This window comes from Mixophyes fleayi, chromosome 7, assembly GCF_038048845.1.
Source record: "Mixophyes fleayi isolate aMixFle1 chromosome 7, aMixFle1.hap1, whole genome shotgun sequence".
Taxonomy (NCBI): Eukaryota; Metazoa; Chordata; class Amphibia; order Anura; family Limnodynastidae; genus Mixophyes; species Mixophyes fleayi.
The window spans coordinates 29965921-29982723 of NC_134408.1; the positions used below are offsets into that span (position 1 = coordinate 29965921).

The window sequence follows — 16803 nt, forward strand, 5'->3', positions numbered from 1 at the left end:
AGAGATTGAAAATGGGGACAGAGAGCCTTCTTCTCGTGAAGATGATATTTTAGAATGAAATAGTGACATTCCACATAAACCTGAAAAATTGCTCTCTTTAACGCAAAATGGGAAATGGATCCAGCCTGGGAAAAGGTTAGGAAACCTGAATTGGTTAATCTACCATTCTCCTGACCTTGGAAGTCTGTTTTTTTTGTTTTGTTTGTAGACTAAACCAAAGCCTTTTTTTTTTTTTTTTAGTGATGGGTGAAAATAGAAATCTTTTGTTGTTTCTAACCAATTAGCCGAGGTTGAAGTTTGGATTCTCTAAAGATTTGACCCAATTAGCTTTTGCATTTTTAACCGCTCACGTTTTCCAGTTGTGTCAGCCTCCAAATGCTGGGAGAAAATGTCTATTGTTTGCATCTTAGACACTGAACGACATACAGCGTCGCCATTGTGTCTACGGATAGAAGTGGGAGCTGCCATATTAATTTCTGCAGGTGACATCGTATTTAAAACTTGGCATCTGGTTTTTCATAAAGACGTTTTGTATAACTTCCAACTTTGATTTGACCAATGGTTTTTGGATTTAGAGTCTCTCTCAACTCTGACTTATGTTCCCAGCCCTTAGATTGACACAGGATCACTCAATCTTGTAGCGTGGTACATAGTATGATACCTCAACCTTTTCGGAGATGGGGCTTCTCCCTACCTGCCAGTGATGAGGTTTGCCGTCTTCTTCCCGCAGAGACTATTTAACAATTGCTGTGGCAGTACATGTAAATAGTCAGTGACACAATGCTTTATTCAAATTAAGCATATTTTTTTTCTAGAGGAACTAATTTTTTTTTTATTATATATAATATATGTAATTTTTAACAAACTGAGCTGAAAGCCCAAGTTCCACTGAATATAGGTAAACTCGCTAGCCGTGTCACACTTACGCTGATCCACCAAGACCGTTTACTCCTACCATAGCCAGCCAATATAAACTGGCTGGCTATATGGTAACAGCCATATTGTCCTGGTAAATCGTGGCAACAGGAAGTTTTCTAATGCTTCAATAATTGTCGATGTTAAACCAGCCCTATCTCCACTTTATAATACATAGGCCTGTTAATCTTTGACCCATGGCTGCAATTGGAAGCTGCAGAGGATTGGGCAGGACATTCTCCTCTGTGGAACAACAATCTGATGGATCTGTATAGTAGTATAGTAATATTATGTGATTAGCCATCCTAAAATATAGTACAGCTGTGTAGTGTGTTATCACACATACCTCACTACATAATAGTGATGCAGGGACAGCCATGCAGCAGCTTACAGAAGTGAGTGAGAAGATCAGTCATATCGTTATTACACAGAGGAAAACTGCAAGTCCTGTCTTCTCATCTCCTCTGCTATTCCACATCATGGCCAGAGCCAAGTAGGGTGTAGTGGTAAGGATGGGTCACGGTTAATTCTATTAAAATTATTTAAAATTTATACTCAAAGGAACAATTTAGACTATCTTTGGCGCCAGCCTTTCAGGTGTTTAACTCTTACTTTTTCCGGCCAATTCTATTAGGTGTTGCATCCACCTTTCATTGTACAGAATTCTATGGGTGGCCCTGATGCTCCAGCACTAGAAATGTTAGTGTCCCGGCTCTGTATCTACTGTCTGCAGCAACTGGTTAGCCAGCAGCCATGGATGATCCAATCAGCAGCCACATACAACACACACCCTTTACCTAGCTGTTTCTATAGCCGTGGCCAGGAGCAAGCATAGGATTATCATGGGCTAGTCCAACACTACCTTCCACCAAAAGACCAATTGTTATTTGTTATGAACTGTATACACTATTGTTCAGCAGTAGGTGGGTGGAAGTGTTTGTGCAAGGCTAGACAAGGCAGAGGAATGTTTCTCTTCATGTATTATAATTAAGCCTAGTTTTGGGGGGTAGTGTTCCGAGCACCTGTAATCCACTCCCTCCACTTGTGCTTGCCTATGAAGGCGGATTTGTTATTATTTATTCTCATTTATTTATATAGCACCAAGTATATTACAGAATATTTTACAGAGAATATGTAGTCATTCTCCTCGGTGTCTGACCCATTGGAGCTTACACTCACGTGCGTACAGACTTGGGTCCATTTTGTCAGCAACCAATTAATCTACCAGTATTTATATGGAAGGAAACCTGAGCACCTGGAAGAAACTCGTGCAAACACGGGAAGAACATAGAAACTTTGCACAGAAAGGGGCTTGGTCAGAATCTGGCTTTTGAGCCCAGCACTGTGATTCAGCAATGCTAGCCACTGTGCAACAGTGGGGCTCGTTAGTCCCCAAATGCCAACAGTACTCTCTGCATACTGTCGGATAAACTGGAAAGAAGCTGAATGCAAGTATCTACACCAAGAACCTTCTTTTCCAGTTCTGTGCTGTATGTATAATAAACACACAAGGATGGATGAAATGTTTAAACATGGCATATTGTAGAATCCCCCAAAGATCTATGGAAACTGGAGTCATAGAATCAGTTTGGGATTATTTTTTTAGTTTTTGTTATAAATTTGCAGTAAGTTAGAGTATTGTATTGAAGATAGAGATATATATATATATCTATATATCAAATTCTATATCTTATGCATCATTTTTTGTCATTTTATCATTTTTTGTTCCAACTTCTACCCAATTGCCATTTAATCTGCGCTGTCTTAAACTATATCCACCTTTCTCAAAGTGTAATTGTATCTGTGTATAAGAAAGATTTCCTTGTTATTTGCCAGCCACATTTAATATATCACAGCACATCAATATGCTATAATAGGCCCAGAGATGCCATTTGTCCGCTTTAATAGGCGTTTCTTTTCTTTACATCATTCTCCCTATGCTTTTTATGTGTTCACCTTAAATGCTGTTCTCTTTTTTTTTTTTATATTGCATTTAATGTTAAGTTGCAGAACACGCTTGGACCATAGATTTCTCTTCCCAATTTCATTTCTGTCAGATTCATGCAGGTCACTATTGGAGAAGTCAGTTATAACCTTTAACTTTATTTTAAAGCTAACAAAGAACAGATGGCATCTTCTCTCTAAATACCGAATCTAACAGCACATTTTTAGATGCTGAGTTTAACTTTTAGTGCGTGTAGAAGGTTTTTTAGCACCACTAAGGCCAGAATTTTAATTTTCAGTTATGAAACATGTAGGTTGTACATGGTTAAGTGGTAATCTACTGCAAGATTTTAAAGTATAGTTTAATGGAACATGGACATAAGACTGCAATAAGCACCTCAAGCCCCTCTCACTAAATGTGAACAATGTCCTAATAGGAATTGAATAGTGACCAAGAAGTGAGGGAGATCAGACTGCAGTTAGTTAAGCTGCTGTGAAACAGACTCTGATCATGTTCTATGAATTTTGTATGAAATAACCTTTATAGCTAACAATCTGGAGGGGGGGGGGGGGTACTGATTGTACAAATGTTACAGGTGGTCCTTTGGATCAGGCTAATACAATAAACCATAATAATTTAGAATAAATGTGAGTGTTTTGGTTCTTTTGTTCCTTTTATTTTCTGGCACACTTGGAGCTACTTGATAGGTCGTTCCGCTTCTTTATTGAACCAGTACTCGTATCAAAAAGTTCTAGATTTGTTTCTAACGCATATTTCTTTCTATCTGCTATAACTTCCTCTGTGATTATTGTTGTGATGTGCGCTTTTATTACGAATAATTACTAGAACTGTGTTGAGGTCGTCTAGGTCCTATCCTTGTCTTTAATGCTGCTGGCCTCCTGCATCCCTATAAATATTTATGTATTTAAATCACCTTTTTTATGTGCCATCTACTTCTAATTCTCCTTGTATTTATCTCTGCCTTTTTATCCCTGTCTGGGAAAGTGTGAAGGAGCACTAAAGGGAGACTTTACACAAGTCACTTTTCGATAAACTTTGGAAATGTGCTGCTTGATAACCCCAAGTATTGAGAAGACAATGATGGTTCAGCTGTGGCATAAAGTCTCTAATGGACCTGTGACTTAACCAATAATGTGACAGAAAGGCAGATTACTCTGATTGTATATTTGAAGCTGGGCAATGAACTTCCTAGGCTGCTCTACATTCCACAGGAACGTCGGGCTCAAGGGTCACGCATTTTATTACCATTATTTTGGCATCTTATGAATCCCCATTAGTCCTTGACTTTCATGCGCATTGAATCTTTTATTTTTCTACAGAGTACACAGCTGAATGTATAATCCATTGGGCATTACAAAGGTTTAATTTTAATGAGCCAGTAATAGCACCGTTTACTCACTGTTAGACTTCAGATTAAATCACCTAGAGCTTTTATTTTATTTTTTCAGGATGGCTTCGGTACAATGTCTGTAAAACATCCTTGACAAGTTGGTGGGAACTGTACCATGCTACAGTAAACAGAGATTGTGGGAATCTATAATCTGCAAACCTGATGTGTTAAAGGGAGAGATTCCTCTACACACAAACGCCCATGTTTGGTACATACCGTAAAAGATAGACCACGTCACCCATACCTTACTGGAGTATTCAGGTTTCCCAATTTCCTGTAGAGTTTTTGAAATAAAAGGGTGTACTGCAACTTTTGAATCACCCTGTATATTAATGGGAGTTCTGAACCTCTGGCTGCTAATGCGAAGATGCACTTTTGTTTAACGGTTTGCCCTCTAATATTTTGAGTTATTATCAATAGTTTAGAGGTATGACAACAGAGGATCTATATCCCAGGTTGGCGAAACCTTGGCTTTAGAGATCCATACAAAGAAGCCACCCATAGGAATCGTAAGTACAACCTGTGGGAGGAATTTCCTGGGAAAGCGAGCGCTAAAGCTGAGGCATACGTTTTTAGTCTGGGATTTCATACGTGGTTTTAGGATCTAACAATTTATTTGTGGCCAGTGATAAAGCATCTTGGGCTAGGTCACTATCTAGGTAATTTAGTAGCGCTTCTCTTTCCCTCCAGGAATCAGTCTTGGAGAAAACCTAGCGTTAATTCTGACTTTTGATTTACTGGTAGTATAGGTAGTAGAGGATACCATTTTCCTCTGAGCAACACAATGATACCATCTAATTGACAAATTCAATTTACTTAAAATTTGATAAAAGGGAGACTCTTTTTTTTGACCACTCAATATTCGCTTGTCTACAGTGGTTATAGCCTCCCATTGTGATAATGTGTCCCATAACACTTGCCATGTGTACTGGCTGTTTAGAGGGATGTTTCCCAGCAGGTCTTCCTTTTAAACTGTGGAAGACTTTCCTGGGTTAAATCTTTTCTGACCCTGCTTAGAAGTCTGGGGTTTTTCCAAGGGTCTTCGGTGTTGACTCTCTCTTCGAAAAGGGCTATTTGTATCTGTTATTACTCCTGATGTCTGAGAACATCTTCTTGGACTGTTTTCTAGTTTGGAGTTATTGACCGCCTTAGGGGTCAGGTTGGATAAGCCTTCTGATATGACCCACCTGGTGTAGGAGATACTAGTTACATAATTCACGGTTTTGCTTATCATTGAAATGGATGTAGCCTCAGATTGAATGAGTGCAATCTTAGAGGCCATAAGGGATGCTGTGGTCTACCCAATTTATTATCACACTCATATATTTATACAGTGTAATATCCGCTAATTTAAGCTGGATATTGTGGAGGAGCTGGTCCTTTTCTGTTTACCCACTAGAGCTATTAGAGCTGGGTCAATTGAATATCAGGTATGCGGCTTTAACTTTACAAAGATAACTCCATTCTTTTGTTTTTTTTGGTCAGAGAAGACCTGAAGACTAAGCATGTATAGTACCTCGACTCTCAATCCATCGGTCAATGAGTATGATTTAAACAGCCTACCCTGGTCGTTTGTATCCCAGATAATTTTTTTAATTTACAAGACGCGAAAGAGATACTGTCTCAGACTCCCAAAATGGTGTTGTAGTGTCAGCTGGGGTACCAAGGACAAGTTCTTCTTTAGAAAGGGCCTCACACGAGTCTGTATGAACGGCACGGACTCTCTCCCTATGCCTGAGCCGAGAGTGTAGGTGCATCATGTTTTTTTCAAATTTCTCCCCAAACGGGCATATTGAATGTTTGTGAGGTTTTTTACTGATCCTCAAGCAAAAGTCTTTTTCAGGTCCGATGTTTTTCCTTCAAACGAAGAGAGACCTGAGATGGGGGTGTATCATGTGACTTTGTGCCTCCCCCCTCTGCCTGGGAACAACAAAATGCTATTCAGGTCTCTGACTGGCTTGTAATCCCCGGTAGAGAAAACATCAAATTGCTCATTTTCAATATGCACAAACTGCTCAGACTTTTTAAAATGGTATTTTTCTGGTATCTTAAAGCTTGTGTGAAAAGTTTTCTTGTGCAGACCAGGCCTGGTCAACCTGTGGTTCTCAGTTGATTTAAAACTATAAGCCCCATCATACTCTGCCAGCCAAGTATATACGGTACTTTAACACCATGACTACCTCCTAACATTCCGATTAGGGCACTGCATGAAGAGGGTGCAGCCATGTCATGCTGATGATCCTCACACTTGCAGTGCCTGCCACTGGTGTGCATGGCACCCTCTCACATCTGTCCTGGCAGTTAGGACAAAAGTCTGGTAACTTATTATGTTAACTTGCACTCAGAGTGTGTGGATGATGGGGGCGCAGGGTGTGTGGATGATGGGGGCGCAGGGTGTGTGGATGATGGGGGCGCAGGGTGTGTGGATGAAGGGGGGCACAGTGTGTGTGGATGATGGGGGCGCAGGGTGTGTGGATGATGGGGGCGCAGGGTGTGTGGATGATGGGGGCGCAGGGTGTGTGGATGATGGGGGCGCAGGGTGTGTGGATGATGGGGGCGCAGGGTGTGTGGATGATGGGGGCGCAGGGTGTGTGGATGATGGGGGCGCAGGGTGTGTGGATGAAGGGGGCGCAGGGTGTGTGGATGAAGGGGGCGCAGGGTGTGTGGAGGAAGGGGGCGCAGGGTGTGTGGAGGAAGGGGGCGCAGGGTGTGTGGAGGAAGGGGGCGCAGGGTGTGTGGAGGAAGGGGGCGCAGGGTGTGTGGATGATGGGGGCGCAGGGTGTGTGGATGAAGGGGGCGCAGGGTGTGTGGATGAAGGGGGCGCAGGGTGTGTGGAGGAAGGGGGCGCAGGGTGTGTGGATGAAGGGGGCGCAGGGTGTGTGGATGAAGGGGGGCACAGTGTGAGGATTTTGGTACATTTTGTTGTTTTATTTTGTTTGGTCTTATTCCTCTTAGTATTAGCTGTAAATTATTCTTTGACAGAAATATAATTGAAAGAAAAGTATAAAAATATTCTTTTACCTTGGATTTATGTGTATTATTTTTGCAAACAACTTACTAAGTATTTCTGTCCTGACCTAAATACTTATTACGTTATTTTGACCCAACTACTTATAAAACGGTACTGCTCGGTAATTATTTTGGAGGGGTGCCTTGAAAAGATTATGGAGACTCTAAGGGTGCCGCGAACTTAAAAAAATTTGGGAACCACTGGGTTACATCATTGTGTCGCCAAATTCAATAATTCATCTCCAATTACCTAAATATCACACTCGCATTTTATAGACATAATTTCCTAGTTAATCACTAGAGGTGAGAGAGCATTGAGGACATTGTTCTGCAAAAAATTTGAGCCCTTTGCATGACTGTTCTGTGCAAGTGGAAATCTTTTATTGAAGCTTTTTACATCACTTCCTTTTTCTATACGTCCCGTACAATCATGAGTGGTCCGCATAGGGAAAATAAGCATCTTCTCTTTTACCAACCTCTGGTCACTTGCCCTCCCCTCCTGTGTCTGCACCAAGGCTATTAATATCCTGACCTGCTTAGATTGTGTAGCCATGTCAGTGATAAATGACTCGCCTCTCAGCAACCTCTAGTTTCTCTCATGTATATGGCAAAATAATACATGATCCCACTGTATCATTTTCGGAGGAGAGTTAATAACCAGCATCCTTGATGCAATCTGCAAAAGTCTTATGATCGGTAAGGGTTGTAAAGTAATGCAGGTTCCAGGATTAGAGCAAAGCTCCGGAGCTTGTTTGTCAGGCTGAGAGAGTTGATACTGCTGGGATTCAGCATTGTCTGCTTTGGGTGCTAAGCATTTTAAAAACTGTTAATCCTGTCTATTTTGTGCTTTTATTATGATATTTGTTGTCATGCTTTGTGGCACTTTGTTGATGTACTGTTGATTTTACACATAAGTGTCTAAAGGCAAACCCTTTTGATTCTTTGTTAGAATGTCTCTGTATTTTTCAATGTGCTAGGTGACACACACAATATCATCATCATCATCATCATCATCATCATTTATGTATAAAGCATTACAGAAATCTGTGCCAGGCGGTCCGCTACAAATCATACAAAATACAGAAGTCTAGAACTTGCAGTCTAGAAGTAGAGGGCAAGGCTAAGACAATAGGAGCTAATTGGGCAGGGAGTAGACTTGGGACTGGAGCTTGTAGTAGACATGGGTAGGCTAGGCTATAGTGAAGAGGTAGATTTTGTCATATTGAAGGTTGGGGAGAGTCTGGTATGGTGGAGTAGGTTGTTCCATATATAGGGAACAGAGGCAGGAGTGAGAGGTGGTTACCAACGAGGAGTGGCGTAAATCAGTGCAGATCGCAGAGGGCGAGTACGTTGCGATGAGTTTCAAAATGTCTCTAACAATATACAGAACTCGAAGCAGCATTCCAAAGCCCAATCTGCTCACTACCAGTGACTGTGGTTCCCATTGTAGTCAGTGATTCTAAGCAGAATTATAAATCATTTATAGCAGCCTGATTTAACAAATCATGGGAAAATGTTAAATAAATAACATTCTTCCTATAGATAAAGCACACCATTTTACTAAAGCAAATCTGCATATAGTAGACAATATCCTTGTCTGGGCAAGGCTCACCACACCCCCAATGACATCCAACACTCCATCTCTTTCCATGTTTCCAGGCACGCAAGAATGCACACATCCACAGCTCCACCCTGCTCTCTATGCCTATCAGTATATCAGAGCACCCCATACACTTCTGGTGGCTTTTTTTTTTTTTTTACTCTTTTCATCCACAACCCACAGACTCTCAGAATCCTCCCCAGTGCTCTGCATAAACATGTGTGCCCCCCCTCCTTCTGCTGGTGTCTCTAGGATCATTACTTCCAATTTACTGGCAGGGTGTACTCTGAGTGTGCTGTATTCTAGCGGCAGTCCACATGGCCAGACAGTTTCTCAGGCATTTAGATGGAGGGAACGCTTCCTGGAGCTTAGCAGTATGAACATGTAGGGTAGCTATACAAATGTTATGCAAACAAGTATAAAACCACACTCGGCAGTGCTCTTAGCAAACGCTACATAAACACTGTGCAGCCTCCACACTACTATGGGTGCAGGTGATAATTTGGTTTGAGTTTTGTGCTACTAAATAATTGATGCAACGATACCTTTGTCATACTATAAATATGATGCTGCAGTGAGCAGTTTAAGCCACATCTAGCTTCTACCTCACTATGGGGCATATTTAACAAATAATAATAGTGCACTTGCCATGAAATGTAGGTCCCTCTGTGTCCTCCGCATATTTAGGAAGGGTGCATCAGAGCAGATATCGTGGATAATCTGCTGCTTTGCATTCCTTTTCGTTTTTGGGAGCAGTCACCATTTTACAGTATGGTGACTGCTCCCAACCGCAATCTAACAAGTTCCGAAAAAAAAGTTTTTTCCGGTAACTTGTCTTGATGATGTACGCCAGCTGAAGCTGGCGTACATTATCATAATTGTCAGATTTCAGTGCTGTTATCTCTGCTCCGAAGAGCAGAGCTAGACAGGGCATGTGTGGAGGGATCACATGATCCCTCCCTGTCACTCACCGCTCTATAGTTGCAGAGACAGAGCGGGGATGTTTTTTTGCGCATGTGCAGTTTTTTGAACTGCACATGCGCAATTCCAGTATAAAGAAAAATGAAGAGGACCTGGATGAGATCCGTGGACATCGCGTTCCGAAGAGGCGGGGTAAGTGTTATTTTTTTTTTTTGATCACAGAAACAGCAGTTTATCGGAACTGCTGTTTCTGTAAACCGTTTTTAATAAATTTGAGAAATAGTTCAATCCTTATCCACGCGATAAGGATTGATAACTATTTTCATTTTTGCCGAACATTGATAATTGTGCCCCTAAGAACACTCCAGAACAGGAATTGTAAAAGAACATAAATTCAGTAAAAATATCACGCAGTGCAAAACAATTTGATAAATAGGGAGAAACCTTAAATCCAGGGAATTCTCCAGTTTTTGCCAGATATAGGGCTTTTCTCGGTTTGTCAAATAGACCTCTGTATCTGAAAAGCACAGATAGTTTCTTTACGCCTCCATGAGTATTGTATCTGGTGAAAAACACAAGTGGACATTTTAGACCCCTCACTAGGCACAGGTGGACTGTGCCCTCATTATTAAAATCCTGCGTTTGCCTCAGAATTGGCTGTTTACAAAACCTGCTTTAAAAAAAAAAAAAAAGGCCTCAACAGTCGTTATTGTACTTGCATGGCATAAATTATTTATACAGTTCTATTAAATAAGCTTTTATTTCTATAAATGTTTGTTTTGTAGCACTGCGTATTCATTTTTAAGCACTTGATAAATGATTACATAAAATGAGCGTGACACACTAACTTTACACTTCCCATAAAGTCTGGAAATTTCATTGACTTCCAGTGGGGCTTTGCAGAATTTAATAAGGACTCCTGATGATATCTCTCATGTATTAATCATGTTGTTCTCAAACTCATTAAGCTTCGTAGAATTTAAAAAAAAATATCCAGTAGGTGGCAAACCTACTGTAATGTAAGAGAGCACTACCTGGCACAAACCTCTGACTGTCTCTTGTTGTGGAATTTCTGCAGTTAGGTTAGATGCACATAGAACTTATTATCTAATGTGAGCTAGAGAGTGCTTGGCTTTCAATAGAAACTACAGAAATGAAAAAAGTCCTGTTACGGTTAAATTGTGTGCAGGAATTTATTATATGTTTTATTTTAGTAAACTGATACAAAGTTGCCAGAACAGCATATATATGTAAGGCTGCACGGAGCAGCCATTATACCTGTTCACAGTTAACCGAACAATAAGATCGGTTAGTCTTTTTAACTTTTTTGTGCCATATACTCTGCTGATAGAGAACTTACACTTATTGAACAATTCCACTTAAAATGTTCATTTACACGGTAAACTATACTTAAGTACTTTTGTGTGCATTTTGAATAGAATGCGCCCTCCCTCCCTCGCCCTCGCCCTCCCTCCTTCCCTCGTCCGCCATCGCCCTCCCTTCTTCCCTTGCCCGCCATCGCCCTCCCTCCTTCCCTCGCCCGCCATCGCCCTCCCTCCTTCCCTCGCCCGCCCTCCCTGGCTGCTATCAGAATTGACCCTAGTCTGTGTGTGTGTGTGTGTTAGGGAATTCAGACTGTAAGCTCCAATGGGGCAGGGACTGATGTTAGTGAGTTCTGTGTACAGCGCTGCGGAATCAGTGGCGCTATATAAATAAATAGTGATGATGATATATATGCAATGTGTTAAATAATGTGACTTAATATGACTTGAAGATTTTAAATTGTCATATCCATATTTGTGCAGCTTAAACTACCCCCAAGCTTTTATGTTGATAAACAAGTAGGGATGGTATTCGGAGGGGTGTAGGGAAATTACCTGAATTAGCTAACTAGTTGTAGCAGTAGTAACTGTCTCCTGTTTGCTTGATACTCCCCTGTGAATTCGCAGGACTGACTGTATTTAGCCTCTGATGCTTGGAAAAGCCTCGGCTGAGGTTTGAAACACAGTCTGCTAAGCCTGGGGGCCCGGGTCATGCATCAAGCAAGTAGGACGCTGGGAATGAATGTTGGGCAAATGGCAGGTCTGTGCTTTGTTTGTATTTATGTATGCAGTGAGTTATGTGATTCTACTGAGCTCTGTGAATTTGTTATGATCACAATGTAGTATTACTTGTTTTTTACATTCAAATAATTTGACTTTGCTAATTTGAATTAAAAATCAGAACTGGAAAGCAAGTGTAAATTATACCGTGGTTCTAGTGGTGCTGTAGATTGTGATGCATAGCGCTATTTCCTTCTATACTTCTCCCATGAGTCAGTCTGCAGAGATCTGAGACCAGGAAGAAGGAGAATAATGAATCTCTTTGCAGGAGCAAGCAGGAGACAGCGTACCTTCCATTTGCAGTTCTGTACATGTGTGAATAGCTCAGCTCTCTTCTCCTCCCAGCCGGCTTTGATAGACTGAGCCAGCTGCTGATAAGAGGCCTAATCAGAAAATTGAGGGAAACATTTTTTGCTATGATAATCTTATCAGTTTCTGAATAAACAGTGGTGTTCAAAAGCACTATAATATTGGCCTGCACCGTGCCTCCTCTCTGTCTGGCGGAGGTTGTGTGATGGGATTGATCTGAGAGAATTCTAGCACATCGGGCCCTGGATTTCAATTCAGAAATTCGAGGAAATTTTGTTTTTGTCTTTTACTTTTATTATTGTTTTTTTCTTATAATATGGTTTATTCTGCCATGAGATGTATAACACAAATCGCAGTGCTATTGTAGTTTGTGGCTGTCAGTATCAATATAAGTATTTTTCTTAATATGTGTATTATTAATTAAAATGTGTTTCATGAATTCAATTCTTTAAGGGAAACTTGGTAAACTTTTTAGTACACTGTATTTATAAGCAGTTCTTTTACCTGCTTTCTTTTGGGAGTAATGTAATTCATGACAAAGGCGTTTGTCCAAATTGTGGGGGATCCATGGCCGGAAACCTCCACACTTCTGCTTGTTGGGTTTAAATTATATTTTAGGATATGTCTTTTAAGAGGGAGTTGAATATTAACTTGATATTGTGGTCTGAGTCTGTGGTTTCCCTCCTGCCTCCATTCCCCAGTTCATATCATGGCACTGCCTAGACACGTGCGACTCAGCGGTCACTTAATGTCATGCGTGGACAGGTTACGACCTCCCTCAAGATTACCCCGTTCATGTACCGAAATACTATGGGGCATATTCAGTTAAGACGGCAGATCGCAGTTACGTGTGGCTGTGCGCTTCCTGTTCGCAACATCGCGGATTTCCCATCGCACCCCACAGGGATGTTGCGGTACCGTATTGGCACTTTATGTGCGCAGCACGGGCTGCCGTTTTAATGGAGTATGCCCCAATGCGCTGCTCTGAGCTCCCCGATGATCTTATTGGCTACTGGTTGTTGTATTCTGCCAACTTCAATAGAGTTCTCACGCAAGAGGGAGACTATTAGGTATTACGAAGTATGTCCTTTATAACTTCTGAATACAAAGCTTACGTAGCATCTACGATCTACCTAACACAGAAGGGACATATTCAATTAAGATGGTAGATCGCGGTTATGAGTGGCTTCACACATAAAGTACCAATACTGTGTTGCAACATCGTGAATTTCCATTGAAACACTATGTCGAGCGAAGTCCGCGATATTGTGGTAATGGGAAGTTTGTAGACGCGTGTAACTGCGATTTGCCCTTTAAAACGTTTTAAAGTGGTTCTCAAGTTCAAAATTCTCTTACATAGATTATAATATGTGAGTGAAATTCAAGCTAGGTAAACAAGTTCGATAAAACCAAATTGAATGTCTTTTGAGTATAATGTCAGCATTTTGTAGCATATTTAAACCTTTAGAAGGTGCAACTATGCCCCTAGCCGCCAAACAAAATAATGTGCTTGTGCTAAATTGTGGTTGTCCCGTATAAGTTTGAAGCCATCAAATTGGCCAAATTCGATTGAATTTCAAAGTTGTTTCAATTTGTTGAGCATCTCTTAAAAAAAATACACAATTTAAATATGTGAAAAGCATGGAATAAGGGAATCTAGACTGAGAGGACCCCGAGATTTTTATCAGCAATACCAAGATCCTGTGCTGTGCTTCTGAGTCCCTGGTTAGACACATTACCTACGTACAGAATGAGAGAGACTGTGCAGGGCATTTGGTCAATATTGAGAAACAAGGACATGCAGTCTCCAGGGGCCACCCTGGAACTGTTTGCAGGTGTATTTTAAGCCTTTGGTTGTCATGTACTTGTCACAGATTCAGGACAGTAACTGGTCCCCTGGGGCCCTGTCTGTTTTAAGCTATATTTAGTATCATTAAGCAACTTACCATTGCACCGTGGTAAGAGCTTACTTTCAATGGTACATCATTAGCCGAAAGCCAACTGTTGGGTTTTCTTCCACTGGCATTAGCAGATGACTATATCGCTGTGTAAAATAATTGTTTGTGCAATAGTCCTATAATATGCCTTTAAACATATGTGGTTTAAATATGGAGCATATTGTCAAAATCGTAAAAGAAAGAATTGACCCATAGTTCAAATAAAGTAATTTTCTCTACTTAACATGCAGTAATAACAGTAAGATGGAACACTTAATGTGTCATTACAATCAAGCTCTGACGTTTAATTAAAGTTGTTTTAGAGCTATGAAGCGCCATCTCTGTCATAGATAAAAGCCATCTACATTTCTGCAAGAAGGACACCGTGTTTTATGTTGGTGATCCTGCCAAAAGAAATCACCTGAGCTGATATTCCTGCCCCCACAACCCTCTTCATTTGTTTGCAGAGCAAAAAGATGCGGTTTAAAAACAGTCACTGACAAATGCTCCGTGGCCATGAAAGACTTGAAGGGAGAATTGTCATGATTTCAAATTGGATGCGTTTCCAAAGCTAGCGAGGGACCCTGAGCAATGATTGAGGAAGGTATTGCCTGAGCTTGGTGTGATTTGACAGCCCAGTTTCTCTCTTATATCATTTGTTTAAGAGGTGAAAGCTGAGGCCTAGACCCATGCCACTGGAGAGAGATAAAATAGACTCATTTCCGCACGGTCCAGGGTGTCTGCAGCAGAATATTCACATCTAATAGGAACTGGTAGAGGCAGAATCACACACAGACGTGAGCTAGGTCATATCTCTGACTTGCTCCTCATTTGCCTGCAGTAAAACAGAGCTCGGCTTCTCTCTAAAACGGCTGTATTGGTGGCATGGCTGTGAACTCTTGTAGTTTGCAATCATTCTCTGCAAATTCAGATTTCTGGTGTTTGTTTTTTTTTTTAATTGCTGTGAGTTATGTCAGTGTTCAGATAGGGCCGTACAAATTATTTTGTTACACAAATGTATATATTCTGATTTATGAAGTTCTAAACTGTCAGTGGTTAGGTCAACAGTAACAGAGGAACAGTTAAGGCAGCTTAAGTATGTATTACAACATTCTAAATTCTGCAAAAAATTGTTAGTATGTCTAAGTCAGCAGCCATGCCATGTAGACATTCATTAATGTCGTATATCAAATGAATGTGACTGCTCTCAGGGGCATATTCAATTCTCAGCGGAAACGCCGATAACCTTGCGGTCTGCGCACGATTACCGTTATTACGGTAATCGTGCGCGGAAAAACAATTAATACGGTAATTTACTCGCTGGATTTCAGTTCGCAGCTCCCTGAGCGGCGAGCTGAAATCCAGCTAACAATTACCGTATTAACGGTAATAGTTTTTCCGCGGAGCGGGGAAAAAATAATTGATTATGCCCTTCAAAGTTAGCGATCGGCTTTCAGTGTCTCATATCAAACCTGGCGCTCTGTCTTCCATATTGTATTTCAAAGCTGGTGCTTCCAGCAAATATGAAGATTTTCACCGAGTACCACAAATCTACACTGCTGGTACATCTAACCTGCTTTAGTAGCAATGCGACCTCACTGCATTTCTATATATATTTGGAGTACTGGTCTCTTAATACGTTGTGTTTCTCTGCCTGGCAGTTGTTTCCTATCTGCTGCTACCAACCAGGGTTATTATCAAAGATCATGGACTTGGGCTTACCACCTGAGAACTCGTGGTAGAGTAAAATATATTGGGGTTTGCTTATCAAGTTTCCTCCTATCATAGCTGTTAATAAACCCCTTGGTTTGGCAAAGTACATAACTTTTTTAGTGACCCTCTCCACACAAGTTGTTGAGGTGTGGTGAGCATTGCAATGGGAAAATTAAAAATTTCATCTGCATTAGGCTGGGTACATAGTTTTTGGATGCTGCCAGCTCCATGTTTTTTGTGTTGAACCCTAGTTAAATGGATTGAGATCGCAGGAGTGTCCATTGTTGGCCTCACAGTACCAAAGTATAATCTTTCTTTCCCATTAACCTCAATGAATAGAAGCAGGCTGTATCCCAAAACTGGGTATGATGATCCAAAGCCTTGTTTACTAAAGCTAGTAAACACATATAGTTTAACACCAGTGGGTATGAGACAAGTGTGGGTTGGTCACTTGTACACATGTCTGTAAAATTATTCATACTCTCTTTCCAAGTGTTTCTTGCACACATTGAATGTTTTGAGTAAGGAATTGGTCATGATTAGAACCTGTCTAATCTGGTCAGTTGACCCATTTGGTAATTCGCCAAGTGTCCCATTTGTTGTCATTGTGTGGGGCAGAACTTTCCATATGTACGGCTACTTGGGGACTATGCTATATGTCCATATCGGTACATATATGAGCTCCATTGGAGAGAGAATATCTGCTTTCTTCTGCTTTGTCCTGGAAACCGTTTTTGATGTACTGGCCTGTTACATGTTGTTTTAGTAAATCTTCAATTCTGTCAGAAGGACACAGCCCACACATGTGGACTATTATTGTGTACATATTTTTCACCCAATCAATAATTTGAAGCAGTTGATTATTTAATTTACTGTACAAATACCAATGCCCCTATGTGAACAACCATGATCTTGAATTAGATCTTCTGCACTGGTTACTT

The 16803-nt window shown here is 40.9% G+C and overlaps 1 protein-coding gene across 4 annotated transcripts in view; it reads left to right on the forward strand.

The window, feature by feature from the left end:
- Window positions 1–16803, forward strand: part of MAD1L1 (mitotic arrest deficient 1 like 1) — a 528381-nt gene that overhangs the window by 264955 nt on the left and 246623 nt on the right. Inside the window, exon 1 of one of the 4 annotated variants that reach the window (XM_075179559.1) lies at window positions 11755–11883. The exons of the other annotated variants lie outside the window; for them this stretch is intronic. Coding sequence (XP_075035660.1) covers window positions 11866–11883 — 18 coding nt within the window. The 5' untranslated portion in view covers window positions 11755–11865. Of the gene's footprint in view, window positions 1–11754; window positions 11884–16803 lie in introns of those variants that run through there. 4 annotated transcript variants of the gene reach the window in all.